The 12429-nt window shown below is 40.0% G+C and overlaps 1 protein-coding gene across 1 annotated transcript; it reads left to right on the forward strand.

The window, feature by feature from the left end:
• The first annotated feature begins 298 nt into the window (after positions 1-298).
• SPESP1 (sperm equatorial segment protein 1) lies at positions 299-11992 on the forward strand. Its single transcript, XM_037054230.1, has 2 exons — positions 299-426; positions 10823-11992. The coding sequence occupies exons 1-2, from the start codon at positions 357-359 to the stop codon at positions 11818-11820; spliced, it is 1068 nt and encodes a 355-aa protein (XP_036910125.1). The 5' UTR covers positions 299-356; the 3' UTR covers positions 11821-11992.
• The last annotated feature ends 437 nt before the right edge of the window (positions 11993-12429 follow it).

Below are 12429 nucleotides of genomic sequence, written 5' to 3' on the forward strand. Positions count from 1 at the left end.
CTGGATACACGGAGCTCCGCCACCCCTAACTCCACAGAGCATCTGCACTCGTCTGGGTGCCCAGACTTCCCCGGGCCCTCGCCGGGCGCCAAGTTTCTTAAGCAGAGAGAGCATGCGCACCAGGCAGGGTGGGATGGGGCGGGGCAGGGCTGGGCGTAGCCTTCCCGCCCCCAGCGCGTGGCCCCAGGAGGGGGCGGGGCTCTGCCGCTCTTACTACCCGCCCCCCTCCCCCAACCTTAGCTGCGCTTGCGTGCTGGAGACAACGGTTGCAGGGTTCCTAGGGCTCTCAGACCTCCCTTTTGGACCCGTCCTGGTGGCCCAGGACATTCCAGTCGCCTGTCAGAGTGCTGCGGACGATGCCCGTGAGGTCCTTAGTCCTTCTAGTTGCGCTGTTGCTATGGCCTTCGTTCTTGCTGGCGTATCCGAGTGAGTGACCCAGCCTGACGGAGCAACGACCCGGGGGACATACCTGGGGGAACCTCCGGGTCCCGGGGCCCACCGGAGTTCCGGCTCTTCTCTGCCCCACTCCTACACTCCTCCTAAACGCCACTGTCCAGGGGCCTGGCCTTAGATGCCAAGGTGTGTCCCTCTTCTCATCTCCGACCTGCACGCTGCGGGACTGACCTGGCAACGCAAACGCAGCGGTCCAGGCAGTGGGTCCCAGCCTTGACCCGGGATGCGTGGACTGGGCAAGTGGGGCTCGCGTGTATGACCTCCTTACCCCTGCGAGGATGGCCCTTGACGTTAACGCTGCCCGCTTCTACGTGAGAATCTGCACGGGCGATAAAGCTGGGTGGGCAAACTGCAGACAGCGGGCCAAAGTGGCCTGTTTTTATATGGCTGGAGGCAAAAATGGCTTTTACATTTTTAAGTGTGAATACGAAATGTGATATTTAGTGACAAGTGAAAAAAGTATGAAATTCCAATTTCATTGTTCATAAAGTTTTATTGGAACACAGACACCCTCATTCCTTTATGTATTGCCCATGGCTACCTTCCCTTGTTATAACAGCAGAGTTAAATAGTTGCCACAGTGACAGTATGGCCTGCAAAGCTCAAAATATTTACTGCCTGGCCCTTTACAGAGAAAGTTTAACCTCTGTGGTGAAATGTGGAGAACATGTAGACTATGAATGGCAGTCTGGGACACTCACGCAACCCCTGTGCACTCCTACAGAGCATCCTTGGGAGCACAGCATTAAAAGCCTTTGTTAAGCAGAATTACAACTCACAACTTGTCCCTCCCTAGTACTTGAAAACTAGTAAGGTCAAATTTAGGGGCGCTAAGACTACTGCATTAGCATGATGTGGATGCCTTGAGGTATTTAGTTAAGTCCAGTGTCTGGTATTCCAGGTATGACTTGTGGCTTGTCCATCTAGTCTAACTAGTTCACTGTAGCATTTTGTAATGTTGGGTTTTGTTTAATTTTACTTTATAAATTTTATAAAGTAAAATTTATCAGGTGGGTGTAAAGGACCGAAGTGCATGCTAGTTATGCATGGCTACATTTCAGAATTGTTAAACGCGTTGTAGTTAAAAATTATATTTCAAAAATGAAAATACAATGCAAACTAAATCATGAATAGCAGTGGCAAAAGTTCTGGATAAAGCATCTTAGGTAACTTTAGCCCATTAAATACTAGCACTTACAATTGTTGTTTTAAACAAAAAGCTGTGTAAAAATGTTCTGTAAAGGAACAGAACATACAGAAGATATTATCTTATCTTGATGCCTTATAGGTCATTATTACTAATACCAGTTATTGCATTTTGGTGGTTGTACATCAGTAGGTCACAACTGACCAACACACATGGAAAGTTCAGTTTAGGTGACACTGATACTGTCATATAGCGCACTCCGGGACTGGTGAGTAGCAGCCCCTGGGTGGTCACTTACCTCAAAGCAGTCTCCTACATACTAACTTCGTTATTTCATGGCCCATTCTGTTCCTTTGAATCCTCTTCCCTAAACTTCCTTAAAGCTTATAAGAAATGAAAAGATACTTCTCCAAAAAAGGAAAGATTTTGTGTTGAAGATATAGATGATATACAATAAGACATGAAGAAAGTATATACAGGTCAAAGATCATAGAGGATATTTTAGAAAATGTCGTTTACTCCTGTTGTGTATAAGTGAGTGAAGGAGTGTGTGAGCAGTGTTAACATGGCTACTCTACCCATCTGTGTCTCTCTCATTCTTTTTCTCTAAGTAGTTTTAATTTTGTTTATTTTTTGAATAAGTATCCCAAAAGAAACCAGGTTTATCATTGTTTGATTTAACTCAGTTATATACTCTTTATTTTATATGGCCACTATTCCAACCATTTTTTTGGTGAGAGAATCATAGAAAAAATGTCCTTTCATGCCAAAGAAAAGGCACGTGAGTTTTTTAATGAAAGTGCAATTTTGACAATTTTCTTCTAGAGTGCTAAGACAGTTTTGAGGTTATTTTATACAAAAATTCTTGCCATTGTATTAAGTAATTACATTTGTTGAAGACCTCAGTACTTCTGGTAACTGCCAATACCTTTCTGACAGATCATCAAAATTTAGCTAGTACTTGTTTAGTTTAAATTCAGCATGACGTGAACGAAACTTGGGTGTAAAGCAGTCTACATTTTCTATACACATATACCCTGATAGGGCTAGATAAACACCTAACTATGTATTTAAATTTGTGTGTTTGTGTGTGCGTATCAATGTCTTCACATCTGATTTTTCATAGTTTTAATCTTAAATATTTTCCAATTCAAAAAATCATTCCTCTTTAATATTTTCACTATACAATTGTAACGGGCTGTTCAGCTGGAGGTCCCCCAAAATGGAGAAAACCCCCATAGCTATCACTTGGGGGATGAGGGAAGCAGAGCAGGGCCATTGAGAGCTTCTTTGCACAGCTGAAGAATGTGGCCAATGTTTTCAACATTGTTTTAACAATGTTGAAAAGCTGTGCCTGCACTCGGAGCCTGGGAGATGGGCATGACTCTAACCTGTGGTAGAATGTAGCCGGAAGGACCTCCCGCTCCTGCGAGAGCAGCTTGGAGGTGGCTTCTGCATCACAGGACCACACTTGCCAGGACTAACAATGGCAGCTGAGAAAGGCAGAAGAAACTAGACTACTGGCAGGTGTAACCAAGTGGGGAGGAGTTGAAAATGGGGTTACAGGGGAAGATCTGCACCAGGATATAAATACATGCCAGAGCTTAACCATGCAGTTTTGGAGTGGAGGGGGGCTCTCGACCACACAGCTTAGAAAGCGGGAAAGCAGGACATAGCAGCTGAGTGGAGCTCACTCTCTTGGCCAGGTGGTTTGGAAGGATTCGGAAGGATTCCCCAACCCACCATGAGGATGCAGTTTTGGATTAATAGCAGGAGCCTGGCTGAGCTATGGACTTCTTTGTTCTTTTCCTGAGATACACTCCCCCTGACTGGCCTGGTTTGGCAAGGGGAGGCAGTACTGTGTGCCTGTTTGTGGGTGTTTTAAAGGGACTTTGGGATTTAACGGTGACATTCCACCATTCATCTGAACCTGCATAACTTTTGAATGTAGTTCCTTTCCTTTTTACCAAATTCTGGCTTTGAGAGCCATAGTTCCTACCAGCAGTGGGTAAAGAAGAACCATAGAACAACAACAACAACAAAACCTAGGCAGGACAGTTTCTGTAACACAACTTGCCTTTTTTAAAATGAGAATTGATTTTTTTTGCTTTTTAAAAAATGTATAACTTTCAAAATAATGTTAACATAATTGTTATATATTCAAGTACTATTAACTGATATTAAAATAAATTAATAATTTGTCTTATACAATTTGAAGTCACTAAATATTCATGGGCCCGAAGCTACAAACAAGAATGTGAGGCTTCCAGTCAAGACAGTGGAGTAAGTAAATGTGGTACTCATCTCCTCCCACCACCACAGCAAAATTACAACGAAATTACAGAATAACCATCAATCAGAACTGCCTGAAATCTAGCTGAAGCTGCATTGAGACTGGTAGGAGGGGCTGAGATGCAGAATGGACTGTTCTCACACTCGTGCGTGATGATTAAAAGTCAGGAGATATATCTCAGTTGCAGAGGTGCCCCGAGGGAGCAGGGGGTCCCAGCCCCACATTAGGCTCCCCAGCCCAGATTTACAGTGCTGGGAAAGGAAGTCCCCGTACCCTCTGGTTATGAAAAACCAGCAGGGATTGTGTCTGAGTGAGATGGAGGGCTTTTGGAGTCCCAGGTGTTCCTCTTAGTGCCCATGCACACGCTTACTAAGACTTACTCCCTCTGAGCTCCAGCACTGGGGTGCCGGCTTGAAAGGTACCAGGGGCACACAGGGAGGAACTGAATTGCCTGGCTTTGGGGTGAGGGCTGGAGGGGCAGGAGCCATTGTTCCTTCATTGCACCCTCCCCCTATAGGCTCAGGCAGGTGCTCCATCTAAGTCTCCACCAGCCTGGCTAACACTGTTCATCCCACCCTGGTGATCCCTGAGACTCTACTCTTTGTTGGCCCACCTAAGTTATTTCCAGTGGCTTTTCCATACAAATAGCCAGTCCCAATTCATGCTGTGAACTTTCCTAAAATCTCTCAAAGGTGCACAAACCCCAAAGAAGCAGCATCTGGCCTCCACATATGCTATACCTCTTGCTAAGAGGCCCCAGGCCAGGCCTCAGTTCACGGCTCAACTTTCCCAGGCACGTCCAAACCTAGCGCAAGTAGCAGCTATTTGTGGAATGCTTTGTAGCTCATGTTGGATGACTCCAAGCCAGGGTTAAGGTTAGGACTGGCCCCCAGGAAGCCCCAGAGCCAACACGGTGGGTGGATAGCTTCAGACCATACCAGAGCACCAACCAACCACCTTCACAAACAACACAGTCACGGGGCAGACTTATCAGGCAGGAAAGCCCCATCAATGAAATCCTGTTTTGTGGGGTTGGTCCCTGCACAGCAGCTCCTGTGCAGTAGCTGCTGATGTTCCTTGCAGCCAGTTGGCCTGGGGGTAAATCCCTCTCATTGAGATAGACAGTAAGCATAAAAATGACATTGAAACCATAAAAAGAACCAGTCAAAAATGAAGAATACAATATCTTAAATGAAGAATATACTACTAGGAATCAATAGCCAATTAGATGAAGCAGGGAATCAAATTAGCAATTTGGAATACAAGGTAGCAGAAAACACCCCATCACACCAGAAAAATTAAAAAAAATTAAAAATGAGGATAGTTTAAGGTGCCTCTGGGACAACATCAAGTGTAACAACATCCACATCTTAAGGGTACTAGAAGAAGAAGAGAGACAGAGAGAGAGCAATGGACTGAGAACCTATTTTAAGAAATATTCTCTGAAAACTTTCTTAACCTGGTGAATGAGAAAGACACACAAGTCCAGAAGGTACAGAGAGCCCCAACCAAGATGAACCCAAAGAGGCCCACACCAAGACACATCATAATTAAAATGCCAAAGGTTAAAAACAAAAAGAGAACCTTAAAAGCAGCAAGAGAAAAGCCAGTTAGTTACCTACAAGGGAGCTCCCATAAGACTGTCAGCTGGTTTCTCAACAGAAACTTTCCAGGCCAGAAGGGATTGGCATAAAATATTCAAAGTGATGAAAAATATGGACCTACAACCAAGACTACTCTACCCAGCAAGGCTGTCATTTAAAATTGAGGGAGAAATAAAGAGCTTGCCAGACCAAGAAATGCTAAAGCAGTTCATCAGCAATAAATTGGTATTACAAGAAATGTTAAAGAGACTTCTTTCAGAAGAAAGAAATAAAAGAGGAACATTAATATAAATAATATAGTGGCAATAAATACTGCCTATCAATAATCACTTTAAATGTGAGTGGATTAAATGCTCCAATCAAAAGACATAGGGTAGCTGAATGGATAAGAGAACAAGACCCATTAATATGTGCCCACAAGAGACTCACTTAAAATTAGACACACACAGACTGAAAGGGACAGAAAAAGATATTTCATGTAAACAGAAACAAACAAAAACCTGGGGTAGCAATACTTGTGTCAGACAAAATACTTTAAAACAAAGGCTAGAACAAGAGACAGAAAAAGATGTTACATAATAATAAAGGGATCAATCCAGCAAGATGATATATGACCTTTGTAAACATTTATGCACCCAACATAGGAGCACCTAAATATAAAAGCAAATATTGACAGGCATAAAGGGAGTGATAGACAGTAGAACAGTCATACCAGGGGACTTTAACGGCCAATTGACACCAATTGACAGATATTCTAGACAGAAAATCAAAAAGGAAACAGCAGTCTTAAATAACATATTAGATTTGATAGGTTTAATTGACACTAATTTTAGAGTATTTTACCCAAAGCAGCAAAATATGCATTTTTTCAAGTGCATATGGAACATTTTTTAGGGTAGATTACATGTCAGGACACAAAACAAATCTCAATCAATTTAAGGAGATTGAAATCTATTCCAACCATTGAAGGTGATATGAAGCACCTTCTCCAACTACAATGGTATGAGACTAGAAACCAATTATGAGAAAAACTGAAAACACATAAACAAACGAAGGCAAAATAACATGGTACTAAACAATGAATGGGTTAACAATGAGATCAAGGAAGAAATAAAAAGATACCTTGAAACAAATGAAAATGAGAACACAACAACCTCCAATCTAGGGGACCCAGCAAAAGCAGTCAGTCCTAAGAGGGAAATTCGTAGCATTACAGGCCTACCTCAAGAAACAAGAAAAATCTCAAATAAATAATCTAACTTTCCAGTTAAAGGCATTGGAAGAAGAACAACAAACAAGGTCCAAAGTGGTCAGAGAAGAAATAAACAATAGTCTAAATATATTTATATATATATAAATCCAATTATATATAATACAATGTATACAAATTATATATAAATCCAATAATATATATATTGATATATATATATATTTATATATAAATATATTCAGACTTACATATTTAGACTATATATTATATATTTAGACTCTATATAATATATATATGATCAATGAAACCAATACCTATTTTTTAAAAAAGATAAACAAGATTAATTAACCTTTAACCACATTCGTCAAGAAAAAGAGAGAAAGAGGGTGGGGGAAGTGGAGGAGGGGATGGGGGTAGCATGAGACTTGACTTGGACTGGTGAACACATAATACAGTGTACAGATGATATGTTGTGGAATTGTGCACCTTAAACCTGTATAATATTGTTAACCACTGTCGTCCCAATAAAATTCAATAAAAAGGGGGGGATAAAGAAAAAGAGAGAGAACCCAAGTAAATAAAATAAAAAATGAAAGAGAAGTAACAATTGATACCACAGAAAGAAAGAAATGAAATACTGACACATGCTTCAATATAGATGACCTTAAAAACATGCTAAATGAAAGAAGTCGGTCCCAAAAGACCACATGTTGTGTGATTTCATTTATGTATAATGTATATGATAGGCAAATCCATAGACACAGAAAGTAGATTAGTCGTTGCCTAGGCTGAGGGATGGGGCGATTTGGAATGAGTTTATTTTGGGAGTGATGAAACTGTTTTCAACTTAGATGGTGGTGACCGTTGCATAACTGTGAATATACTAAAAATTACTGAATTATCTTCCTTAAAATATGGGTTAGATCAATTATGAAGATACATTAACATTGCTTAAGATTATAATGTACTTAAAATTATGCTAATCCAGTGTTACTTTAGGGATGATAAAATCTAATAATATAAACTTAATAGAACTTAAGCAAATTTAGTTAAATTTAGTGACCTAAACTTATACTAGGCCATTTAGCAAGGGCCAGTTAGAAGACATGCAGGGACTTCCTGAAAATTGGAAATGTTGAACATCAGCGTTCATGATGTTGCTCTAGATAAACTTCAGACTTAGAAATTTAGAAAAATATGGTTAAAGCTGTATCTTCTATCATAAAAACTGCCTGCTTTGCCTAACATAAGAGAACATTATTTATTGCCCAGATTTTTCCCTTAATAATTATTGGATGATTAATGCAACCCCTCTCTCACCTCCCAAAAGCCGAACAAAACCAAAAACAGGTTTTAGAACAGCAGATTTAATTAATTAATTGATTTTTAAAGATTTTACTTATTTATTGTTAGAGAAAGGGGAAGGGAGGGAGAAAGAGAGAGAGAAGCATGTAGGTTCAAGAGAAACATTGATCAGTTGCTTCTTGGCATGTCCCCAACCGGGGACCTGGCCCACAGCCCAGGCATGCGCCCTGACTGGGAATTGAATCTGCCAACTTTTGCTTTGCAGGGATGATGCCCAACCCACTGAGCCACACTAGTTAGGGCCAGCAGATTTATTTTAAACATAACATGAAGTTGAGTTTTCCTCAACAACATTTATTTTATACATTTTTCTTTATTTAAGATAAATTACTTGAGGCACAATTTACATACTTGCAGCTTTGGGTTCATTCATTCAATCATTCAATGAACAAATGCTTTTTAATTGTCTACTGTGGCTCTAGGCACTGGCTAGGAGATACAGAGAACAAAGCAGATACTGTCACAGTCTCAAAGAGCTTACAAAATGTAGCAGTTAACAATCATGACACAACTATATACAGTTAAATTATCCTAAATTCTATAAAGAAAAAAATCCATGTACTAGAGATAGACTAATGAAGGATCTCAGGATTATAAGGAGAGTAAGGAAGTTACTTTCTTTACTAAGGAAGTAATGTATGCACATGACATTTCTAGGTTTTTGAAAAAAATGTTTTATTTTTATTTTAATTTTTATTTTAATTGTTGTTCAAGTACAGTTTTCTGCCTTTTACCCCCATCCCAGCCCACCACCCCTACCCTTCCCACCCACCTCCCATTTCCACACCCCCCCTTTATTGTCCATGTGTCCTTTATACTTGTGTCTGCAGACCATTCACCCTTTTCCCCTGAAATTCCTTGCCCTCTCCTCTCCCCTCTGGTCACTGTCAACCTGTTCTCAATTTCAGTGTACAATTCTAGGTTTTATTGTTTAAAAAAATTTGCCTGCTTGACTAGCATAATAAAAATTATTTTTTAACTTGTGTTTCTTTTGTGAACAGTGAATTTTAGAAAGTTTTTGTGCTAATTGGCTTTTATGTTGCTCTTTACACTCTGTTCTTCCTCCTTTAATTGGCCCTTCTATGAGAAGGAGATACATGCTCTGAATGTACTTTTTGTTGATTGAAATTTTATATTTCATTGTTCATTTTAAATTATAATTTCTATCATTTTCCTAGAATAAACTCAAAACTAATTAATTGGTTGTTTACCTCTGTGTGAAGGGACTTTATTCTTTTGTAAGTCATTGATTGTCAGTTCCTGCCCATATTTTATAGTAAGGAAATATATTAAATTTGGATCAGATATTTTTCATATTTCAAAATACATCTTATATCAAAGGTAACTGGTCCAGTTTCAGTAGAGCAAACTTCTGTATATTTTGAAAATCTCCTTTTATTTGTTGATTGATTATAGTTTACTATTCACATGTATTTTAAAAGAGAGTTGTGTTCTTCCCAGACAACTCTGTCACTACACACCTGCTGCTTTGCCTGCATCTCTGTGCCATCTTTTTATGACAACACTGTGTCGTCATTGCGTGCACCTGCTTTGCAGCCAGACGGCATGTGTTCGAATCCCATTCCCACCACTGACAAGATGGGTATAACCTTAGGCAAATTACTTGTCCTGCTAAGTACCCTCCTTTCCCTCTTTATAAAAGCACATTCAAAGGCCATAGTACGCAGTGCCTGGCACAGAGCAATTACTCAGTCAGTTGAGGCTGTTATGGTCTTTCGAATCACTATTTTCTAATTTCCACTTCAGACTGTGTGCCGCTTTGTTCCTACCGTTGCTTTACCATTTTGTTTACTTTCCTATTGTTTGCCATGTGACGAATTCTCCCCATTCTGTTTCAAGAAGAGAAGTGCAGACAGCCTCAACCTCAGCTATAACTTCCATATCTGTGATTCTTACTAACCTCAAGCCTGCTTAGCAGGTAGCCATCCTATTAACTAGAGGTGCTGGGAAGCGGCATTATGGTTTTTCAAAGTGGAAGGGACCCTTAATTTAGCCACATTCTGAGACATTGTTGTGTTTGGTTGGATCACTTACTGGTAAAATAGAGGAGATAATATAAAGTACACCAGTATGGGCTACAAACAGTCAAAGTTTAATAACACAACTTCTAGCAGAGTAGCCTGGTCATTGTAAGAGTTTGAAGTTTGTTCATCTTTCTAGTTTCTCCTAAAAAATGGGATAAAGCATGTGTTTACAGTGGCCAGGGCCATTTGTAAGGATACTTGAGGCTTGACTCTCTTTTACTATCTTGCCTGCGAACATTTTTATAAAGACCAAATTGATTGGCAAGAGCAGTCCTGATTAGTAGAACTGAAAAGATCAATATGAAACACATAGATATTTTAGGGGGACAAAAGTAGGAGATGGGAAGTGTGTGGAGAGAGGATGGATTTAACAACAGAACAATGTAAAGACAAATGGTACATGAAGAAATGAGGCAAAGCAAGGTAGAAGGGAGGGTGTTGATATATATGCAGCCATGAACAGACTTTTTAGTGTACTGGCCCTGACGGTGGATTGAACCTGCAACCTAGGTATGTGCCCTGACCAGGAATTGAACCTACAACCTTTGTGTGTATGGGATGATGCTCCAACCAACTAAGCCACCCAGCCAGGGCTTTCCCTTAACTTTTAAGTGATATCACATGAAGCAAATTTGGGTATATTTTTGTCCATATGTCATATATCATAATAAATGATACTTATTGTTTGCTTGTTTTTCCCTTAAGGCAAAAGTGTGACATCTGATGAAGAAAAAAATGTGAATCATTATGTACAAGTTTTACAGAACCTAGTACTAAGTGTTCCCACTAGGGAGCCAGCCAATGAGAAAAAATCAGAGTCTACAAATAATGTTCATTCTATGAGACCGAAGGTATCGAAACTTAAGGAGATAATGACACCTGACAAAGCTTCCACTGAGAATGTTGTAACCACCCCTGTGAATGATAAAATTACAAGTTTCCCGACTAGAAGCTTCTCACCGGAACAAAGGAGGAAAAAACATACTAAAAGTACAGCATTCTGGTCTATTAAACCAAGCAATATTTCTGTTGTTTTACATGCAAAGGAGCCTTATATTGTCAAAGAAGAGCCAGAGCCAGAGCCAGAGCCAGAGCCAAAAGTCAAAGAGACCGAGGCACCAATGTTGTGGCCCTATGTCACTGAATTTCCTCCCAGCCCTTCTAGTAAGAGCACTGACTGGGATACCTCCACCGAAGTGGAAGATGTTCCTCAGCTCTCAGGCGAATATGAAACACAAGCATTTGAAAAACACCCACTCATTTTGGGTAATGAAGAGATTTTGAAAAAAATTTCAGACATTAGTTCGAAAGTGCATCAGGTACCTCTTGCTGAGAGCCTCAAGCCACAGTACAGAGCGGACATTCAAGCCGTCAGAGAGCACCTGAAACGGAGCCTCGCTGTGGCAGCCGCGGCCGAGCACAGATTAAACAAGATGTATAGGTCCCAGTTATTGCCACTAGGGCAAAGCAGTTTCGGAACTGATGACATTGAAACTGTTATTAACACGCTGTATAACTCTAGATCAAAGTTATCTCAATATTTAGATACTAAATATGTCCCATCGGAGATGAGAGAAAAAGTTATTATAGTAGTCAATACATTGAAAAAAATATTATGTGTAAGTCGACTAGAAGTTCAAAACCTCATTAGGAAGTTGTTAAACAATAATATAAAAATTTTAAACCTACTTGATGTTCCATGACAAAGGTGACTTAGAACTTGGCATATATTCAGAGGTGAAATAAGCATATTAGTGATTCAAAAGTTGTATAAAAATATTTCCTATTGTTCAATGTGCTAACATCTTTATGTCTCGTGTTATGGAAATTTTTCATATGCACTAATATGCTTTAAAATTTAAAATAAAATTTTGGTTCAGGAGTTTGTAGTTTTCTTTCATTAATTAATTTTAAAAGTTATGAAGGTCTAATCTTTTTTAAAAATATTTTTATTGATTATACCATTACAGTTGTTCTATTCCCCCCTTCATTCCCCTCCCCCCGCAAGCTCCCTCCCCCATCATTCTCCCCCCTTAGTTTACAACCACGTGTCTCAAGTTCTTTAGATTCTATATTTCCCCCACTATTCTTGCCCTCCCCCCTATCTATTTTCTACCTACCATCTATGCTATTTTCTGTACCTTCTCCCCCCTTCTCCTCTTCCCACTCCCCTGTTGCTAACCCTCCATGTGTTCTTCATTTCTATGGTTCCACTCCTGATCTAGCTGTCCTCTTGGTTTGCTTTTGTTTTAGGTGTGGTTGTTAATAACTGTGAGTTTTCTCTCCTTTCACTGTTAACATTTTTCATCTTC

Source organism: Sturnira hondurensis, unplaced genomic scaffold (genome assembly GCF_014824575.4).
Source record: "Sturnira hondurensis isolate 20B ecotype Veracruz unplaced genomic scaffold, ASM1482457v3 Scaffold0008196, whole genome shotgun sequence".
Lineage (NCBI taxonomy): Eukaryota > Metazoa > Chordata > Mammalia > Chiroptera > Phyllostomidae > Sturnira > Sturnira hondurensis.